At 42.4% G+C, this 23,032-nt stretch overlaps 1 protein-coding gene across 1 annotated transcript; it reads right to left on the bottom strand.

The window, feature by feature from the left end:
* Positions 1–8,303: 8,303 nt before the first annotated feature.
* Positions 8,304–21,324, bottom strand: LOC147336445 (protein NLRC3-like). The gene is made up of 7 exons (XM_086287030.1): positions 21,236–21,324; positions 20,974–21,123; positions 20,754–20,867; positions 16,327–16,403; positions 14,383–16,210; positions 12,696–12,872; positions 8,304–8,499 (listed from the first exon to the last, which is right to left on the bottom strand). Exons 1-7 carry the CDS (start codon positions 21,322–21,324, stop codon positions 8,304–8,306), a joined length of 2,631 nt encoding a protein of 876 aa, XP_086143156.1.
* Between the last annotated feature and the right edge of the window lie 1,708 nt (positions 21,325–23,032).

The raw sequence follows: 23,032 nt of genomic DNA, 5'->3' as shown, positions 1-23,032 counted from the left end.
GTGCCGTGCTATCTCACAAAATGCCTGATCGATCCGAACGACTACTTGCCTTTGCCTCAAGGTCCCTAAATGCAGCCGAGCACAACTATACGCAGATAGACAGAGAAACACTCAGTCTAGTGTGGGGAGTGAAGAAGTTTAATCAGTATTTATATGGACGACACTTCACCCTGATCACAGACCACCGACCGCTGGTGTCCATCTTTAACCCTCAGAAAGGTATTCCAACCATGGCTTGCGTACGCTTGCTTGGGCTTTGTTCCTGGGTGCACACACCTACACCATTGAGTTCAAAGGGACAAAGCTACATGGAAATGCAGATGGACTTTCACGTCTTCCACACATGCAACCCACCGAAGAAATGACTGATCCAGCTACTGTGTTTCATGTTACACAAATGGAACCCCTACCTGTCACAAGTGCTCAGGTGAAAAGAGAAACGAGCCAAAACACAATCTTGTCAAATGATCTTACTGTGAATGGTTGGCCGTCCTGTAGTGACACTCAGTTCTCTGCGTACTCCACCCGCAAAGACCAACTATCCGTTTGCCAAGGATGTGTCATGTGGGGAACTCGTGTCATCCTGCCACCCAAACTACGTACAAAGGTACTGGACTCACTGCACGATGGACATTTGGGTGTTAAGATGAAAGGTCTTGCTAGAAGCTATGTTTGGTGGCCAGGCACTGATTGTGAAATGGAGAATATGGCTAAATCCTGCATTGTTTGCCAGCAGACGCTGCGCCAGCCTCAAACAGCACCTGTACACGCGTGGGAGTGGCCATCTGCTCCATGGCAACGCATTCATATAGACTATGCTGGCCCATTTATGGACCAAATGTTCCTGGTTGTGGTTGATGCCCACTCAAAGTGGCCAGAAATCTTCCCCGTAAAGCAAGCAACAGCTGCCAGCACGATCAATAGTCTTTGGTCACCGTTTGCACTTACAGGTCCGCCACAACAGCTCGTAAGTGACAATGGTCATCAGTTTACTGGAGAGGAGTTCCAGTGTTTCCTTGGGAGTAACGGCATACGACATATCACTTCAGCTCACCATCATCCTGCAACAAAGCTGAACCAGCCAGTCGCACAGAGGGGAAACCGCTACAACAGAAAATTGACAATTTTTTTACTGTCTTACCACTCATGCAACAACTGGACACACACCTGCAATGCTCTTCATGGGATGAGATCTGAGATCACGTCTAGATTTGCTGAAACCAGACATTCGCAAGGATGTCCAAGATAAACAGTCTTCCATGGTGGAAGCAACAAGAAACAAAACCAGGTTCTTCAATGTTGGACAAAAAGTTCTCGCCAGAGACTACAGAGACCCAAGTCAGAAATGGCATTCTGGCACGATTCGTTCACGGACCGGACCGCTGATATACACCATAAATGTTGGAGCCAACTTAGTCTGGTGTAGACATGTTGATCAGATTCTAGATGCAGAATGTCACGTGGTTCCAGAGCAACCTGAGAGGACACATCTACACCTCAAGATTCAGAAGAGTTTGCCCTCGCTTCACCACCTGAGGTTCAGGGTTTACGTGAAACCACCAATGTTCAAACACCTGAACTTTCCACACAGAGCACTATGGACTCTGACCAAACAGGCAGACGTTACCCTGAGAGAAATCCCAGAGCACCTCAGAGACTGAACTTATAGGTTTCCAGTTCATTTTGTAAGGAAAGCAGTTAAAATGTTTAAGAGGAAACAACCTACCTCTATGTTGTAAATCACTGAGTAGGTGTCATATTTCAGTTTAAGTACAATCTTATGCTTATGCATAAGCTTATGCTAGACGAGTCCAGAAGTACAGAAACCTTGTGTACAGCGTTGGAGATGAAGTTCTTCTCTTGAACATGAAACGTGGAAGGAAGGGAGGAAGACTTGATCCAGATTTTTCAGGACCCTACACCATTCAAGACATCGCTGGCAAATGTGTGAGATTAAAAAACACAGAAGGAGCAACTTTAAGAAATCACTACAGCATTGACCATATCAAGCCATACAGAAGAAGCCACCATGTAAATATCAGTGACAATTAAAAATACCCAACTCGCAGTCAGACGGTGAACAGCAGCACAGACCTGAAGATGCCTCCCTGCCATCCTACTGCTAACCCTCAGTGCCAGCAAAGTCCAGAGGATTCATTATGCACCCAAAACGGCTGACACAAGGAGTTTAATTGTGTTCCAGGACCAGAAACGCGTGAACAAGAACTTCCCTCCCGGAAACAAAGCTTAGAAAATGAAGGTGACATAGTGAACAACTCTTTTTGACCAGTTGGTCATTTGTTGCCAGTTTGGCGTTGCAACTTAATTGACTGTTGCATGACTTTGTTTGCATTTTGCAGTCTTCAACTCATATTGGATATAAAGAAACATGCAACGTGCACTGAGCTTGTGGAAGTCTGGAAATGGATCTGCCTGTCAGTAATTTTCTATTTTGCCCACCCGCTGTACCTTTCCTATTTCTCTGCGTGTAAATGCATGCCTATTGTATTGACTTTTTTCCTGTTGTGGCCCGTTGGCCTTTACCAAGCGTATCCACTACAAATCTCATGCATGCCTAAGCTAACTTACCATATTTTTCTTTTAGTAAAGAGGCTATGGCGTGCAAAGGATACTGGGCGCTTGGAGGCAGCTGTTGGACCATACAAGTTATTGGATTCCTCTTTTCGAACACTGCAGGGGTCACGGTGGTTTCTGATGAGGTAAGAGAACTTATCATTATTGAGTCTGATTTCGAGGTTCTGCTCCTTCTGAAGCATTTGCAGTGCAGAGACCATTAATAGTTTAAAATGTGCGGGTAGGTGGGGGGGGGGGGGTTTATATTGCAAAACTCTAAGGTTTCACCCATTCACTTCAACAGGAAAAAATGTTATCAACCACAACACAGATGTTGTGACATCTGTGACATCATAATACCCAGTTCCAGTATATGCAGAAAGAACCTTTATCAGCAATTCTATTCCTTTAGATGTTTTTGTGTACAGCACTCAAGCAGTTACTTCAAAAATTGTTGCTGTTGTTGTATAAACTCAGATTTTTCAAAACAGGTCATTGATGCATATCTGCACCGTGTTATTGACAGACGAAAGGTAAGTAAGAAATGTCATTTACCTACTAATTTTGAAATTTAAAAAAAACCCTATTTACTGTTCTATAACATTTTTCTATACTTGTACAGAATGCTGCACACCTGCTCTGTTCAGTAGTTGCAAGCTCGTTGTTTTCTGGGCAGTTCAGATGCCTCAACTGGTATGTTGAAAGCTCAGAAGTGGTCCAAACAGTTGACTCCTTTCTGTTGCTGAGGAAAGAGTTCGGTTCCTTTAAAGAAGACTATATTTGAAAACACCCTGAGACGCATGGTACCTAAGTAAATCCAAATTACTCTGCACTTCCAATCCCACAGATGAAGTTCCCAGTTGAAGACGTGGCTGTGCCCTGTGAACTTTGGTACACACTGGATTCTTGTGGTATGTGTTCATTTTGTTATTAATTTGCATAATTTGTTGTGAAGCAGTTTCTTGCACAAAGTGTTATTTTTAAATAAGTTTTCAGTGGCACAAACAATTGTAATTTTTAATTTAACTTTTTCTTCAGATTGTCAACATTTCTGCACAGAAAATACTGCTCATAGACCCCATGGGAATGAAGGTGTTTATGACAGGAAAATTCTGCGCAACTGGAGGTATGTATGATACTGAGGTGTTATTCTTAGATTAAAAAAAAAAAAAATCTTGTTTCATTACAAACACTTTTGTTCAACTAGGAATTTTCTGAGGATGAGAGGGCATGAAGACACCATGGAGTGGCAGTTACAGACTATGCAACACAACAAGCGACAGGATTCCTGCAGTTGTGGAGTTTTACTGTTAAAGGTAACCCGTATTCAAATGATTCAGTTTCTTGTTAGCTAGAATTAAGACTTTAAGTGAATTTAAGTGAAGTGAAAGTTATTTCGGTCAACAACAACAAAGATGATCATTTTACATAGAAGTACTTAATCATACAGTAACTGAAAAAGGAATAGGCTGAAGCCTTGTGGCTTATAATTATCCTATCCTTTACCTAATTAAGACTTTACATTCTAATTATGATCAATCTCACAGTTTGCAGAACACTACCTTGATTTTGGAGAGGTCAGTGAGGTGTCAACCACTACAGAGCCAGTTGTGCTGGAGCGAATGCAGATAGCTTGCACCCTACTTGAAAATCGAGGTAAGTCCAGTAAAGTCCTTATCACGTTAGTGCGTACTTCCAATTTAAATAGTGCTTTTCAAACAGCACAGTACAAATAGTGCTCTTCAAACACTTTCAGATAAGACCCTTCTCAAAGTCTAATTTAGACTAATTTTCCAGGAAGTATATTTGGAAAAAATGTACTATTATTTTTTAATTATTCAATAAATAATGTTTGATTAAAACCTAACTATGATTGTGTTTCAGGGAACGCTGAGGACTACTGCATTGTTTTCTCCATGTTAGATGCTAACGCTGACCGCAGCATGATTGAAATGGTAAAACAAAACAAAAGAAACACATAAGTCTTAGTATCATTACTTGCCAATCATAATTAAAATGTTGAGTAATAGTATTCACCAAACAGAATATGAGCCATTTATTTTTCCTTTCCAGGTGCAGTGTGAATCTTGCCAAAGATGGGCACATTTTGCATGTGAAAAATATAAAGAGAGCAACCAAGAATATAAATGCCAAAAATGTAGCCAGAGTCAGACAGAGACTGTGCAGAGACTGTAGAAGGACAGAGCAGCAGCAGAGCAGTCCAGATACACTGATGATCCTCTGTCAGATCCAGAGGGACACACAGGGATGATGCTGGACTCTACATTGTGTCTGACAGTGGAGCTGTTCTCAGAGCAGTTCACTCTGCAGCACTGACAGTCATCTGCACTTCTTCTCATTCCTCTGTCAGTCACTGCTGGATGAAGCTCTCCTCTCCACCTCCCAGTAACATGGCCCAGTCAGAGCGTCTCTACACACAAGCTGCTGCTGCTTCAACCTCTCTGGATCATCAGGACACAGCTCCTCCTCTCTCAGCACACACACCGTCCTGTTTACCATGACCTCCACCTGCAGAGAGAAGAAGGAAGAGCAGAGGAGATAAACGAGTGTTTCCAGAGACTCTTCATCAGCTGTCAGTCAGTGATGCAGCACATCCAGTATAAAGAGCAGCAGGGACTTCAGTGCTGGGACTGTACTAGGACTCATTGTTGCTTCACTTTTTCTAATCTTTGGATTTTTATTGAAGTTGATGAAAATGTTTTTCCCTCCTAGTTTGAGTTTGGACTTTCATTCATTAGAAGAACCTTGGTGTGTCCACTCTGAGCTCTGTAGGAACCCCAACAACAAGCCCAACAATCCAGATGGACGGTTCCAGCTGTTAACTGGAGGAATTCCATCCAAACATCTGCTCTCACTAAATTCTTCCTCACCTACAGACTGTGTTCTTCACTGCTTTAAACATGGAAATGAATGCAGTCATTGGTCTGCGTGCTGCTTTGTTCAGAGAGCTGATTGGCTGTTGACAGTGTTTGATCAGAGCGTGTCAGCCGTTACTATGGTGACCATAAAGGTCAGAAACAGGAAGTGTTTGTGTCCAATCCTGAAGCCTGTCACCATTCTCCTCTCACAGCTTCACTGAGAAGCTGCAGCTTTACAGGAAACACTGGATCTTTGCTTCATACTGACTGTGTTTAGTACAATACTGCTGACAGCACCACCCACTCACTCCATCACTCTACTGACCACAGAGTCTCCAGTCTGTAGTCTGGACTCTGCTGAAGATCAGACAGCTGCTTCACATCTGGATCCTTCAGGTTGTTTCCCCACAGGTCCAGCTCTCTCAGATGGGAGGGGTTGGACTTCAGTGCTGCTGCCAGATAATCACAGCTGATCTTTGACAAACCACAGAAACTCAATCTGTATAAAGAATGAAAGATGTAAGTTTATTAGACAAAGTGTGAGCTTGAAATCATTCAGTGTTTCATCATCTGTTCAGAGCTGAAGAAGGTTCAGAATGTAGAAGTTTAGAAAATGGAAACTCCAAACAGCTGAAGCCAACAGGAAGCAGCTTCAAACAGGAAACTGTGCAGAGTTTCAGACTATATGTCCTGATGCAGCCAGTTGGATTTTGGAGATTTGAATCTCTGTTCTGTGACTAAGTCCTTGAATCATTTCTTCCAGTTGGTCCAACAAGACAGACTAAGTGTTGGACATGTGTTGTGGCTCCATTAGGGGAGCTTCTAAATGTGATGTGATGGCCCCTCTGGGTCTGTCAGGTCACAGCACTGAAGAGAGCTCAAACTGGGCACACAGTTGTTCCAGTCTGGACCAAAGACTATATACTGGGACTGAGGGACTGCTTTGACTGCACCCACTGGGACTTTTTAAAGGCTCATGTTCTCACTTAGATCATCGATTTCTACTTACATTTCTTTCTGGGAAAAATGGGGATTACTTTGGAAACAGGAAGTATTTTCCCCAATAAGCAGCCCTGGATTAGTAAATCACTCCAACATGTTCTCAGGCAGAAGAAGCTGTCTTGTTATGAGGGAGAGAAGAAAAAGATTGAGGCACAGAAACTTGTTGAAAGAGAGATAAAGCAGCTAAAATCAGGTGTAAAAGTAAAGCAGAGGATGAGCTGAATAAAGGACACTCAAGGCTGGCTTGGAAAGGAATGAAGTCCATGGTGGGGATGCAGAACAAGGAGCAAAGATGAATGTGATGCTGAATCAGCAGAAGACTTGGACTCATTTGATTCCAGCTTTGATATCATTGATTTCAATGAAGAGCTTTGTGATTGTAGCAAAGGGCTGGTAGCTCTGAGAGTCCCACTGATGAGGTGTTTGTGTGGAAATCTCTTAGTGGGACCAAAGAGAGAAAAAGCCCTGGTCCTGATGCTGTGGGAGGGAAATGATTGAAGTGTGCTGTGAGGAACTGACTGGGAGATTTTCACACATTTTCCAGTCCTCCTTGGAACAACAGGAAGTTCCCAGCATATGGAAACAAAGGTTAAGTGTCCTATGGCACTCAGTGATGATGGTGCTGTGGCCCCACCACCTCCACCTCTTTGTAAAGGAACTAACTGTAATCTGAAGCTTCAAATGGAACTAAGACTTCCTCCACTAGGTGGCAGTGTCTGATGAGAAAGTGTTAGTGGAGCTGGCCTGGAGTCAGAAACAGGAAGATGCAGGATTTGGGCTGAAATGGGGAAAAGTGGTTCGCACTAGTGCCTTAAAGCAAGAAGGTTGTAGGTTGAAGCTTGTTGGCCTTTCTGTGGAGGTTGGATGTTCTCCCACAGTCCAATGAAATGCTGCTTAGGTTCATTGGTGCTTCTAAATTGGCTGTAGGTGTGGATGTGAGAGTGTGCTTCTCTGTCTCTCTCTGTTGGCCCTGTGATGGACTGCTCACCTGTGCAGGTGGACCACGCCTCTTGCCCTATGACAGCTAGGGCACAGGCTGCAGCCCTGTGAGCCTAAGCTGAATAAACAGTTAGCAAAAATGATCCATAGATGGCCTGAAATCCCCCAGTTAGCAGTTTGGTAGATAGCTATGACATGCTAATCCCATCCAGCAGCTGTATTCTACCTGTAAGCTGATCCCTGCTGAGCCAAAGCACTTTTTCATATACAAATTACAACCTTTAATAGAAACCTATTGGTCAGCATCTTATTAGCCTGCTGTTAGCTTCATTCCACAGAAAACTGAGAGAAACTAACAGAGTTGATAAAGAATAAAGAGAAATGTGCTGATTTAAAGCCTTTGAAGTGCTTCAGATGATCTCTGTCCACTTCTGTCCACTCATTCATTCATGTAAGCTTTCTAATGCAGCTTTGATCTTCACAGTCTGCTTCATGAAACTCATTCTAACCCTGAATGTCAGAGTGTTCCTCCTTCTCTTTCCCATCATTCATGCTGGCAGTGGAGGAGATTTGGATGTTGGACTGTGTTTTGGATGATGTGTGTATGTTTGTGTTGGACTGCTGTCTGTAAAGCAAACGCACATTTTGCTTTGGATTTCAGTGTCAGACAGACTTTAAGGTGGAATGAAGAGTTGGAGAGTTTCACAGTGAATTATCCAGTGGAGGATTTTTCTTCTTCTTTGAAGGTTTGAAATGTGAACATTGTTCTGCTGCAGTCAATGGACTAAACCAGAGAAGAAGAAAACAGACTTTACCATGAAGATCCTCAGTGTGGATCAGTATAATATCAGCCTGATGTCTGCAGTTTAGTGTCAGCACAACTTTCACATCATATTCATCTCAGCACAACTAAAACATGCTGACTGACCTCAGAGTTTCAAGTCCACATCCTGGACTCTCCAGGAAACCACACAGATGCTTCACTCCTGAATCCTGCAGCTTGTTGTTGGAGCTCAGGTGCAGCTCTCTCAGATGGGAGGGGTTGGACTTCAGTGCTGCTGCCAGATAATCACAGCTGATCTCTGACAAACCACAGCCCCACAATCTGTATAAAGAATGAAAGATGTAAGTTTATTAGACAAAGTGTGAGCTTGAAATCATTCAGTGTTTCATCATCTGTTCAGAGCTGAAGAAGGTTCAGAATGTAGAAGTTTAGAAAATGGAAACTCCAAACAGCTGACAGAGTTCATACGCCTTTGTCAGGGTCAAATTCAAGCAAGACCATGTGAAAATTAAAACACATCATCCTAGGTGAACTTAAACACCTTTGTTCCCCTTTTGTTAAGACATAGAAAAGTACACCACACAAAAATACTGCAAAAGGAAACGGTCGCCTTATGTACATAGTGTATAAACTCAAAATGCACATTTCACTTCAAATTAAGATTAAGGCTTTGAACAGATCACATAGTTCAGTTCAACATATAAGACTTTAAGAATGCACAAGCATCTACTTAAAATCTATTTAATTTATCATCCATGATATTATTTTGTACAATTCCAATGTATTTTGTTCATCTCCCTTAAATAAACAGGCAGTCTTAAAGTATGAAATATTCATATACAAACACATATAAATGTGTGTACTGTCTCAGTGGCTGATAGTACCCCACAGGCCTCAGTGTGAGCTTGAAGACATTTATAATGTTTAAGTAGTTTAATGTGCAGGTGCTGACGATAAACACATTTTGAATGAAAGCCGGGGAACTTTGGTAGCACAGAAACAAGTGGCTATTCTTTGTGACTATATGGATCACTCACAATACCATTATTTCACACAAAGGCACCAAATTAATACTCAAAAAAGCTGCAGCAATACACACAAATATAAACAGTACTTGGTGACAACTTTGCTTTTAGCCTTTAACCCTTCTTGACTACTTTTGATGTGGCCTCTATATTTTACCTTTAAAAACAGTTCATCTTGCCAATCTGTTATTTTCTCATTTTGACCAACTGTATCAGCACAATTTATCTAAATTCAGACAAAATTTAAAATACAAGTAGAAAGTGATATTTTGACTGTAGAAACCACACACATGTTTAACGAATCATCTTCATAACTTGAAATGCAAATAGAGATTGTACATTTTTAAAAATACGCACACGTTTTGCAAACAACAAAGTTATATGGTACTATTTACCAAAAAATGCAGCCAAGGCTCAGACGTTTTTCATATAATCATTTCAAACTATTTACAGAACAATCAGGTGTCAAACAATAGTTTGTGTCACTCTAACACATATGAGAACAGCACAGGGATAAACCTGCAGGTCTGACAGCAGGTGTGTCACTCAGCGTTTACACTGCAATCTGCCTTTGTTGGCTTTAAGGCAGCAACTGTGACGATCACTAGTAGAACTGACACACAAAACAAAACAACAGCTACACACTAAATACACAAGACAACAAACTAACTTGAGACCAAACACGGTAAACGTCACAAATCTCTCACGTATCAAAACTCTCTCTCTCTTTCGCTCACTCGCTCTCTCTTGCCGGTCACTCCTAAAACTTCCCCCTTTTGCTAAACAACCAAATGTCATGTTTCCATATCATTTTTGATTGGTCGACATGGTACATTTTCCCACCTATAGGGCTTTGGAGCATGATGTCACGGGAGATGGGCCACGCCCCCTTCCGCCATGACAGTAGGCCAGCCAAAGGATACCATTTCAGCTATGGATCGTACGTGTTGTGTTGTCGGTTGCAACATTAGATCACACGATCGTGAAGGCAAGAAGCTGGATAACAGGCTCTCTTTTCATCGTTTTCCGTCCTGGAGGCAACGTGAGGGATCCCATGTATCCGATATTACTAAACAAAGACGTCAGGCTTGGATTGCAGCGGTGAGACGAGCGGATATCGAGTTCTCTGCAATCCCCAGCTTTTTGTTGGTTTGCTCACGGCATTTTCTTTCCGGTGAGTTCTAAATTAATTCATATCACTCTTGAAAGGCTTTTAGTGTTATTTTCAACGTGCTGAGGTCATAGATAATGAGATAAAACATGCTAATGTGTGATGCTGCAGAACCACATCATGTCGACTGAGTAGCTTATGATTTGGCATTATTGCAGGCAAACCAGCATATGAAATGGATGTAACAAATCCAGACTGGGAACCAACACTGCACATGGGGCATGACGACATACCTGTATCAGACTCGGACCGGCACTCAAGGCGTACACAACGGAAGCGAAAAAGAGCACCCATCGGAGGTAAACAACCCCCCCCCCCCCTCTAAAAACATACTAAATTGCTATCACTGTACACTAATCCGCACATAACTTCCAGATGAATCACACACCTGTCATTGGAATATTGGTGTACATTTACCTTATGTCTAATTTTATCTTACAGGCTTTTGTTATGCAGCTGCAGAGTCTGAAGGTGTGCCCCGTGCAGAAGTGATTGATGAAGATCTGACAGAAGACCAACAGCAAAATCACAATGTCATGGAGGCAGTGGACAGCAGTTGTGTTGGACAAGTGGAGGTTGAGGTACCAGCTGCAAATGTGGATATACTGAAGAAATGTAAACCTTTTAAAATGATGACAGATTACAAACTCTCAGCTGTGTCTGTAATCAAACCTCTGTAACTTTGCTTCAAACACAACAAGAGAAAAAACTCTGAATGTTTCACATTAAAGTCGTACATTTCTCACAAAGCTCAATTATGTGACAGACATTTCATCCCATGTCAGTTTGGCCTCATCCTGGGCCGGATTATCCAGCACACACTCTGACCACAGGCCCAGGGGCCACGCACAGCTGGGCTCCATCCAAGAGACAGCAAACAAACCAACACAATAATAAAAAGCACCATGTGATCTTCTTACATCTTCAAGACAAACATAGTAAAAACATGAGCATATTTGTTTCCTGATAAAATGATGTGACAGGTAGAACAGAGTAAAGTGGTGGTGTTACTGTTAAGTCTAATTGTTGAATGTTGCCATTGTGTTTCTTAAATTTGTACAGTCTTAGTTCAAGCAGTAGGATCAAAGCCATTCCTTTGATCCTGACCACCTCTCCAACCACTCTGTGCTGGGGGAGGTTTTATTGTAGATACATCCTATCTGAAAGATCTGTTTCTTTTGATGTAAACTTCCTGGGTTTATGACCCTTTGGTCAGCAGGAGGTAACACACACACACACACACACACACACACTTACATACAGTGCCTTGTCTATGTAACCAAAGGGGGGTTGCAAGGGGAGGTGCTTTGTAAACTATTGTTTGAAGATTGTCAATAAAAGGCAGCGAGAGGAGGCCACCATTGGGGTCATTGTCGTGCTGGACACAGACGAGGCCTCCCTTGCGCAAGTAATGGATCGATCGACTGTCTTGTTTTCTTCATGATGAATAAGTCTCTAGAATTAGCGGGGCTTGTGGAAACACAGACCCAACAGTTACAGCCTTTCTCCCCTCTGCTGCCGAGGCTGTTAGTCTCTCCCAAACTCAGCTACAGGACTTCCAAATGAATGAAAGCAGCAGAAGTGGCTTTACAAATGAAAGAGGAAGAGGAGAAGAAGAGGAGAGGGAGGCCACCCTGACCATCACTCCAGCTGAAAACATCACACTTCCATTAAAGTTGGTGAGGAAATGTTGAGCAGGATGAGCTGCTGGCTAATCTGGAGGCTGTAGCAGCAGCTCACAGTCACAGTGGATTTCCACTCATGAAAAAGCTCTGGCTGCTTCATTTCTCATCTCATATCAGAGACTTTAATGTTTCACTGAAGCTGTACTGTGATGCTTCCATATTCCAGTGAGGCCTCCATAATGATTTCAGCTGTTCTGTACACACACTGTGTGCCCTGTATGGCTCAAAGTCTCTGCAGCCTGTTTTTATCTGCTATCATCAGATCTTCATCATCCTCATTCACATCCCTCACACACTCTACAGCCTCATCAGCACTGACTTCATCTTCACTGACTGATGGAGCACAACATGAACCTGTGGAGGCTGAAACACTGTCCTGTCAAACATCTCCCCGTCACCACTCCACTTCTGTCAGCCTTTAAATGAACCCTGCTCAAGTCTGTCACTTCTGTTTGGAGCCAAAAGGAAAAACTGTTGTTCAGTCGTTTGGAGAGACAACATTTCTGAAAGCACTCAAACTTCTTCACATTTGTCTTCAGACACATCCTGAACATTTAGGAACTAAAGAAAGTTTCAAACATCAATCAAAGACCTGAAATATAGAAAAACAACAACAGCCACAGTCAGTGAACTCACCTCAGAGTCTCCAGTCGACAGTTTGGACTCTCCAGTCCAGCACACAGAAGCTTCACACCTGAATCCTGGAGGCCATCATTTCTACTCATGTCCAGCTGTGTCAGATGGGAGGGGTTGGACTTCAGAGCTGAGGCCACAACTTCACAGTGAGACTCTGAGAGTCGACACAGAGTCAGTCTGTGATGATAGAAAATATAAAATGTGTTATTATAAAAGCAGAAAATCTGCATTATAAACACAGACTGAATGTATATGAAGACAAAACAGAGTGAGGTCATAATCTGATGAATCTGCTCTTCACATCTGTGCTTCAGCTCCTCTTACTGTGTTTGACATGACACAACGATTGAGTCTCTCTCAGACCTGCAGACTTTTAATGAGAATCTTTGTTTGGCTTTAATCTGCAGATGAAGGAGGAAGATGGTGTCACATTTAGGCTTCCATAATGTCCACAGTCTGTCACTGAGATCTGATCCAGAGTCAGAGTGAAGACACACATTTGGACTGTTTCCTGTTTTGACTCCAGAACATTTTGAATGAGTTCAGCTCAGTGAAGAGTTCCAGCTGGAAAGATGATCTCTGTTTGCTACCTGCTGTCAGGTACGACTGTTCACGTCCACACGCAGGAAAAACCTGCTGACTGTTACCAAACGGAGCAGAAATCTCATCACTGGACAATAATGATGAATGAACTCAGAGCTGCTGATATCAGATCTGATTTCAGGGGAACTAAACACAGAAATGATTGGCTCATTTTAGCTTTCTGAGCCATTATCTGCTGCTGTGTCGCTAGTTGGCAGAAAATGATTTGTATTCCTGTTCAGGGCTTCAGTGTTTATGAGTCCAGATCCAGGTGACAGCAAGTCAAAATGATGTTACCTGTCTGTGTCCAGCAGCAGCCTGTATTCACTTTGAATATTGTTATAACCTGACATGGATCAGTTTGTCTTTGATTGGTTTGTAAATGTCACTGTTTCCATTGGACCTGAGTGACGTACAAAGACAGAGAGGGAGAGAAAGGAGAGAGAGGATGGAGACAGCAAAGAGAGAGCAAACACAAACAGGTGAGAGTGGACAGGTGACCAAGGTCAGCAACCAATCAGAGAGCTTCTGTTTGACCCACAGTCACTGATGATGACTGCACATAACCAAGCAGTGTGTTACTCTGATATCAAATATGGATCCTGCTCTTATAATAATGATCATCAGATGATATTATTGTGTTATTTTGTAGCTGAATACGATGTTTGTGTGATTATCAGTGAAAGAAGCAGTGAGGAGGATGGAGAGAGAGAGAGGACAGAGGGTGAAGTTAGAAACACTAAAATGATTTTTCATGGATTTCATGGATGATTTGAGTGATTTCCAGCAGGACACTTAAACATGTCAGTGGACGTCCTAAAGAACATATTCACTGATATGAAACGTGTCATTGAACAGGATTAATATCAGTGGAAACATGGTGGAAACAGCTGTGACTGCATGGATGTGACACACTTCAAATCTGTTCTCCACTCTTGGATTTGGGATCCATGGAGCTGCTGCTGAGTCTGTACAATAAAGGAATGGTGTGGAAGGTTGCAGCGTACGGACACAAACACTTTGTGGTTACAATCTGATTTTATTTTCAACATTAAACTACTAACCTACACTGATCAATGATGTTAATGATCACATCTGGACTCACCCAGCCTTTCTGCAGTTCCTCACAGCTGGAATCAGTCTCTGTCGTCCCCACACTGATGTGTTGTACTTCTGCAGGTCCAACTCATCCAGAACCTCCTCTGACATCTGCAGCATGAAGGCCAGAGCTGAGCACTGGATCTCAGAGAGTTCCTTCTTTGATCTGTTCTCTGACTTCAGGAACTCTTGGATCTCCTGATGTACTGAGAGGTGGTTCATCTCCATCAGACAGTGGAAGATGTTGATGCTTCTGTCAGGAGAGATTCCATCACTGTTCATCTCCTTCAGGTTGTTGATGACTCTCTGGATGGTTCCTGGACTGATCTCTGTCTGACCCAGCAGACCTACTAAGAGTCTCTGGTTGGACTCCAGACAGAGGCCATGAAGGAAGCGAACAAATAGGTCCAGGTGGCCATTTTCACTCTGGAGGGATTTATACATGACTCTCCTCAGAAATACATCAAGTGATTGGAGATCATCGTCATCAAAAAGACTGGAAATCATCTTGATTAAAGATTTTGGTTTAAGGAAGTTCTTCAGCACCTTTGTCTTCCTGTTGGTGTGACATTGGAACATGTAGACTGCAGCCAGAAACTCCTGAATGCTCAGATGAACAAAGCAGTAGACTGGTTTCTGGAAGATCACACACTCTCTTTTGAAGATCTCTGTACAAACTCCTGAGTACACCGAGGCCTCTGTCACATCCAGACCACACTGCTCCAGGTCTTCTTGGTAGAACATGATGTTTCCTTTCTCCAGATGTTCAAACGCCAGCCTCCCCAGCTTCAGAAGAACTTCCCTGTCAGCCTCCGTCAGCTCCTGTGGACTCGTCTCATGTCCCTCGTGGTACTTGTTCTTCTTCCTCTTTGTCTGAACCAGCAGGAAGTGTGAGTACATGTCAGTCAGGGTCTTGGGCAGCTCTCCTCTCTGCTCTGTAGTCAACATGTGCTCCAGAACTGTAGCAGTGATCCAGCAGAAGACTGGGATACTACACATGATGTGGAGGCTCCTGGATGTCTTCATGTGGGAGATGATTCTGCTGGACAGCTCTTCATCACTGAATCTCCTCCTGAAGTACTCCTCCTTCTGGGCGTCAGTGAAGCCTCGTACTTCTGTTAGCCTGTCAACACATGTAGGAGGGATCTGATTGGCTGCTGCGGGTCGGGAAGTTATCCAGACGAGAGCCGAGGGAAGCAGATTCCCCTGGATGAGGTTTGTCAGCAGCTGGCTGACTGATGACTTCTGTGTGACATCAGACAGCAGCTTCCTGTTGGTGAAATCCAATGAAAGTCTGCTTTCATCCAGGCCGTCAAAGATGAACAAAAGCTGAGAGACAGCCAGCTTCTCTGCTGTGACCTTCTGTAATGTTGGATGGAAAACATGGAGCAGCTCCAGAAGACTGTACTGCTCATCTCTGATCAGGTTCAGCTCCCTGAATGAAAGCAGAACCACCACACTGACATGTTGGTTCTCCAAGCCCTCTGCCCAGTCCAGAGTGAACTTCTGCACTGAGAAGGTTTTTCCAACACCAGCCACGCCGTTGGTCAGAACCACTCTGATGGGTCTCTGTTGGTCAGGTAAGGCTTTAAAGATGTCCTGGCACCTGATTGGAGCGTCATGGAGGGCGTCCATCTTGGAAGCTGTCTCCAGCTGCCTCACCTCATGTTGGGTATGAACCTCTTCACTCTTTCCCTCTGTGATGTAGAGCTCAGTGTAGATGGTGTTGAGGAGGGTTCTACTTCCTGTTTCATCACTTCCTTCAGTCACACGTTCACATCTCCTCCTCAGACTGATCTTATGTTCATCTAAAACCTCCTGCAGACCAACATCTGCTGAAAGAAAGAAAAACAATGAGACTAAAGAGAAAGAAAACTCTTCAATGTCTGAACAACACAAGAAGTCCAGTTTTCAGAAATGAGTCCATCAGCAGACAGATGTTCAGTCTTACTTTGTACACAGCTGCTCTGACTGGCTGTCTGCAGTCCAGCTCTGCTTCTGGATCTTTCTCCACACTGTGCAGAAGCTCTGATGGTGACACAGAAAAGTCACAGTGGAGATACTTCTGTCCACCTTTGATTAGACTCATTATAAAAAGGAAAACAAAGTTTGAACACAGTCATGTTTCCAGTTCACTGACTTACATTTATTCCATGGACACTCACTCTAACCTGAAGCACAGCTACAACCCAACATTGTTGAGGCCTCATCTCCTCCTTTCCTGACTGTAGAGGTTAAATATGCAACAACCAACAAATAAAAGAATTTGGTTCATTTCAAAGAAATTCACACGGTGACCAAGTAAAGTAACCGTAGTAAAGGAGACAACATCCCGTTGATGGTGGGATTATTTGAAAGATTTGCTTTGGTCACGTCACCAAATGCAGTTGAACCACCCGTGGATCCATGTTTGACCATTCTACCACTCTGAGCTCTGCTTTTGAATCATTTTATTATTATCATCATTCATTTATTCATTCTTTGGAGGGGGGCTATTTCCTAATGCCGCCCTAATAAGCTGATGTTCAAGGGGAAATATAACAGAAACTCTTTCAGTGTTATTCATTAATAAATTAACAGATAAACTGTGAAGAAGAAAAAACTGAGATTTAAAGGAGAGAGTGAGAAACTTGATCATCATCCTCATAATACATGTTTATCAGTATCTGCTGTGACCATACTGCAGTAATAACTACAAGTCTACATTTCTGTGACTGTTGATCAATCACAGCAGGAATCTGAGCTCATCTCTGCACACAGAGCAGCTTCAGCTCTGGGATAAACTGCTCGCTTCACGTCCTTCTCAGCTCACAGACACTCATCCTGATATTTTCCTTTAACATTTGATGGTATAATTCATCTGAGTTTACACTTTATCTGCATGAATACAGAAAAACAGACCCAAACACCATAAACCATCAGTTTCACCATGTAGAATATATTGTTGTTTCCTTTTAATTCAGAGAAAAACTCTGATTTGGATTTTCTCTGTTCTCTTTGCCACAGCCCATCCCAGCAGCAGCTGAAGCAGCTGACTGTCACAACACTGAATAACACTTTAGGAGGAATTTCAGAGGTCAGTAAAGCTCCAGGTTCAACATCAGTTAATTAATCATAGTTCATCATAAATGTGAACCTGGCTGGCACACATGTTAATGTTAGCCATTTAAATATTAGCAGTTAGCTGAGGCCACAAGAAGAAGAGGCCCTAGAAGAACAATGGATGATAAGATTAGATTTTCAAGACTAGGCAGAGACGTGTTTTCCTTTACTGTCTCTTACAGAGGAGGGAGCAGATACCAGACGAGGTCACGGAGGTACGGGGAGGATTCGCAGCAGACAGCAAGACTGCCACGTCCATGCGAGAGAGCGATGGCTACGATAATCTCTGTTTTTAAGATAAGATAAGAAATAAGATAAGATAGAACTTTATTAATCCCTCGGGTGGGTTCCTCTGGGAAATTCGACTTCCAAAAAGCACAGCAACGACCGAAGTTACAGTTACAGAATTGTTATATATATATATATATATATATATATATATATATATATATATATATATATATATATATATATATACATACACACACACACACACACACACACACACACACACACACATATATATAAATACAGAGACAGATATAAATAAAATATACAAAGGGGATAAATAGAATAAATAGGAATAAAAAATAAAATAAAAATACAATGTCTCCCTATATAATGTTGTACAGCCCATGTGAGGGTTATCCTCTCTGCGAACCAGATGCTTGATTTCACACAGAGGTCCACCAACTGAATTTGATCAGTTATGGAACGATTTACCTCGACAGGCTCCTTCACTCGCTGCTTTTAAACCTCCTTTAAAACACACTTTTACTCCCTGACCTTTGACCCAGTGTGACATGTTGACTCACTACCTCAGACAGCTTAAAAATAGTCTTTTTGTTTTTTGGTGCTGCCTAAAAGAACCGTAAAATATCTGTCCTATATACAGTTATGTTCATATATTTTTGTGCTACATCAGGAAACTCAAAAACATAGTTTTTAATATTTTAATCCTTATTTTTAAAACTTTTTTTGTCATTTTTCTGAATAACACTTTAGGAGGAACGTCTTGATGCATTCTCAATCATCCAGGAAAGTAAATCTCCAAAAGTTGATTCTCTTCATCTGGACGTAGCGTAAATGTGTCCCAGCTGGACTTTTGTCAAAGCTGGAAAGGCTCCTAAAGAAAGTTCCAGTCGATCCAGGAGAGAAGGACAACCGCTGCCTAAGAGAAAACCTGTAGCTATCCCATATGTGTCAGGAGTGTCGGAGCAGCTCAGTCGCATTTTTTCTAAACACTGGGTCTCTGTGGCTTTTAAACCCCAAAACACGCTGCGCCAAAAACTGGTCCACCCCAAGGATCGGGTCCCCCGACACAAACAGAGTAACATAGTGTAGCTGTTAAGTGCAGGACGATTGGCAGGATTTATACATCGGGGAAACCAAACAACCTCTGGCTACAACACAGAAGAGCCACCTCGTCAGGCCAGGACTCTGCAGTCTATTTACACCTACAGGCCAGTGGACACTCTTTCAATGATGAGGATGTAACAGGGAGGAACGCTGGTTTGAAGGCGGAGTCAAGGAGGCCATTTACGTGAAAAGGGAAAGACCATCTCTGAATTGAGGAGGGGGCCTAAGGGTACATCTGTCACCATCTTACATGCTGTGATTGCAGCCATTCCCCAACTCTCTGTGAATGGTACTCATGACCATTGATCAGTGGTTGTTGATCAATGGTCATGAGAATTGCATAATTAAGATTAAGGAACTGACCTCCCAGCCCATTGTTCCTTCAGTGGGCAGGTTTCAGTCATTATGCAAATGTCCTGTTTATAAGATTGAATCCTGCAGTCAGCTGAGACTGAAGGAGTCACCTGGATGAGAGACGAAATGTTTCTCCCACAAAATGCTACGTCCAGATGAACAGAATCAACTTTTGGAGAAAGAAGTTGAATCAGTATTTCAGCTTTAAGAGGGTATTTTAACACAAACATCAGTCCTTCTACTTAAGTATGTTTGACACTTTGTTTACACCTAAATTAACTTTACTGTTAACCAGTTTTCATGTTTCTGTAATCCACCAGTGTGCTCATGCTTTTTTAAGTGAAAACATATTTTTAATGATCAAATATAATTATGTTTGTTATTTGTGGATTTTAAATGTCCTTGACAGAGACAGATGATGATCATTATCCTGCACTGTGGTCTCAGGTTTGGTCGAGCTAGCACAAAGAATGGCTATGTTGAACTTCCTCCTGGGATCTACACTAAGAAGTGAGTCCAACATTAGCAGGGTCTCTTTCCTTTATCTGGATTCACTTTAGCATTCACAGTCACGTGAAGCTTGTTATTAACTCGATAAGTCAACCCAGGGTTTCAGCTGAGCGCTCACATGAAACACATGGTGTTGGCAGCATCTGATCAATCATATTCATGGAGACGTGTATCAGCAACAGAGCAGCTGAGTTTGCAGAAGGAAGTCAAACTAAACCACAGGAACAATATGAGGAGATTACACACATAATAAAATACTAGCAGTAACACAGCTGCTGCAGACAAATCAGTCGTGTGATCGTGTGTGAGAGGAGAAGGACTGTAAAGGAGTTTGGTGTTAAAAGCTCTGTATGAATGTGGGAGACTTTGAAGGGCTTTAAAAAGGCCAATATAAAATAAAAGGCAGCAAAACTGCTGAGTGTGAAAGTCACCAGACTTATCAGACCTCTGTGATTAAGACCTGTAAGAACACCTGTTTGTACTTGTTGGCATTATATCAAACACACACGTATATTAAGCCTTTGTTTGAACTCTGGTTGAATTTGTTACTTTCAGACTGTGAAACATCACAGAGGCTGCAGCTGCAGATCTTTTATTCACCTGGAAATTTACTTTAAATGTTAGATGGAAAATGTATTGCTCAGTTTCACCAAAGTAAGAACAAGAATCCATAAACCTTCATAAAGACAAACATCTCCCAGAACATTGAGCTGCTGAAGTGTCACTGAAGGGAAAAACTATTTGTCCTCCTCCATCCAGCAACACCTGAAACACCTGAGTGGAAGCTCCTCCCTACACTGTGTTTGAAGCAAAGCACAAAGGAGACACCTGCTGGAGCAGCTGGAGTCCTACAGACACTCAGCCTCTTCACTACACAAACACCTCCTACAACATCCACTCTTTCCACTCTGACTGCTGTGTTTGTGGAAACACTCCAACACACACCGCTTCACATACCAACATAGAAATGTGTGAAAAAGAGCTGAGCTGATATTAAACATGAGGATTTATTCAAAAATACAGAGTCAGGAACAACATCTAGACACACATTACCTCTCAGCAGCAGAAGAACAGCCTTTAAAGTTTGCACCAAAATCCTTCGACATGTTGCTCTTTAAGGAAACACAGCTGGGTTCAGGTCCAGGAGATTCTGGCCTCTTATTGATCCTAAAAGAAAAACAATAAATGTCACAGCTTCATGAGACAGGAAGGAAAAACTGGAAATATTAAATTAAAGACATGATGAACAATCTCATAAAAATAATGTACTTACTCTTTGTCACATAACAGTCTTTTGTTAAATTTTACACCAACACCCTTCGACCTGTTGCTCTTTAAGGAAACACAGCTGGGTTCAGGTCCAGGCTCTGGATTAGTTTCAGGGTTATGTCCAGCTGAGCCTGGTACGCCCCACAGCTCTGGGCTTTAAAACAACACACACAGAGGTATGAGTGTGAATAATGATGGAGCAGTGATGTGAGTGCTGAGCTGTGACATGGAGAAGAGTCATGGACAGTTAGAGATGGTCATCTCACCTCTGAGCTTTGGTCTGGCTCTCATGTTCCCCACACAGAGTGCTTTTAGAGGGAGGGACTCCCTCCTCTCTGTCCTCACACTGATCCATGCTGCTCAATTCACATCAGCTCACACACACTTTCTACCTTCACCTGCAGAGGAAACACAAATCATTCATGTGCACATCAACTGAGAGCTGCAGAGGTCGTGTCTGATGTGTTGGACTAACATCCATCTGAGACGCAGCTTTCATCAGTTCACTACAAAAAGTGTCACAGAGCCCAGTTCAGCCTCCAAATCCTCCATTACTGTAGTCCTACAAAGCAGCAGGTCAAACATGGCTGCAGAGAGCAGCTTTATGTCAGTAACCATGTCCAGGACCGAGCTGACTGCTTACAGAGTTCATACTCTAACTGCTAGCTGCTCTGCTAGCTAAGCTAACTCAGTAACAGTGACTCTGACAGCAGTTACTGTGGAACAGCGGCCGAGCTCAGGACACATTCAGTGTGTTTAGTCTGAGTCCTGGACTCTGATTCAATGGATTCAATCCAGCTCAGAGTTTTATGTGTTCATCAGAATAAAATACATGTACTAATATAACAGAAGTAATGCTCTGAATGCAGGACTGTAATGGAGGATAAATAAGGTTTTTACAGCCTGAAAGAAACATTCAGTTCATATATTTGTAGACAGTGAAGCAGTTTTTAATACTGCAGCTGTTTCCTTCACCTGTGTGTGTGTGAGCCACACCTTCATGTGCTGCTTTAGAAATATGTGGTCTGACTGCTCAGACTGAGTCTAGGAGGAAAGTTCACACGCTGGAGAAAGTTTTGTTCCTAACTTTGTCAGAGTTCGGCTCCAAAGACAAAGAAGACGGAGCTCACAGTCTGTAGATGGTCCTCAGTGTGTGTGTGAAGCCAAGAGAGCACACAGGAGTGTGTTTATGTCAGCAAATCAGTGTGTGTGAAGAGTCTGAGGGAGTGTGTGAATGAGACTCAACACTGAACAGTCCAAGAAAAGCGTCTGGACTTCTTTAAGTTTAACTTAAAGAAGTCCAGACGCTTTTCTTTTTGTCTCCATAATGTCTCCATAATGTCTCCATAATGCTGCAATGTTATCTGCCCCAGAAACACTGTGCAGAAGCTCTGATGGTGACACAGAAAAGTCACAGTGGAGATACTTCTGTCCACCTTTGATTAGACTCATTATAAAAAGGAAACAAAGTTTGAACACAGTCATGTTTCCTGTTCACTGACTTACATTTATTCCATGGACACTCACTCTAACCTGAACCACAGCTACAACCCAACATTGTTGAGGCCTCATCTCCTCCTTTCCTGACTGTAGAGGTTAAATATGCAACAACCAACAAATAAAAGAATTTGGTTCATTTCAAAGAAACTCACACGGTGACCAAGTAAAGTAACCGTAGTAAAGGAGACAACATCCCGTTGATGGTGGGATTATTTGAAAGATTTGCTTTAGTCACGTCACCAAATGCAGTTGAACCACCCGTGGATCCATGTTTGACCATTCTACCACTCTGAGCTCTGCTTTTGAATCATTTTATTATTATCATCATTCATTGATTCATTCTTTGGAGGGGGGCTATTTCCTAATGCCGCCCTAATAAGCTGATGTTCAAGGGGAAATATAACAGAAACTCTTTCAGTGTTATTCATTAATAAATGAACAGATAAACTGTGAAGAAGAAAAAAACTGAGATTTAAAGGAGAGAGTGAGAAACTTGATCATCCATCCTCATAATACATGTTTATCAGTATCTGCTGTGACCATACTGCAGTAATAACTACAAG

This window comes from Aulonocara sp. 'chitande type north' Nkhata Bay, linkage group LG3 (genome assembly GCF_057382095.1).
Source record: "Aulonocara sp. 'chitande type north' Nkhata Bay isolate Kocher_YH1m ecotype deep benthic linkage group LG3, A_spYH_male_GT1.1, whole genome shotgun sequence".
NCBI classification, from domain to species: domain Eukaryota; kingdom Metazoa; phylum Chordata; class Actinopteri; order Cichliformes; family Cichlidae; genus Aulonocara; species Aulonocara sp. 'chitande type north' Nkhata Bay.
Note: the sequence above shows the minus strand (reverse complement) of the source record. Positions and strands in the feature narration are given on the sequence as shown.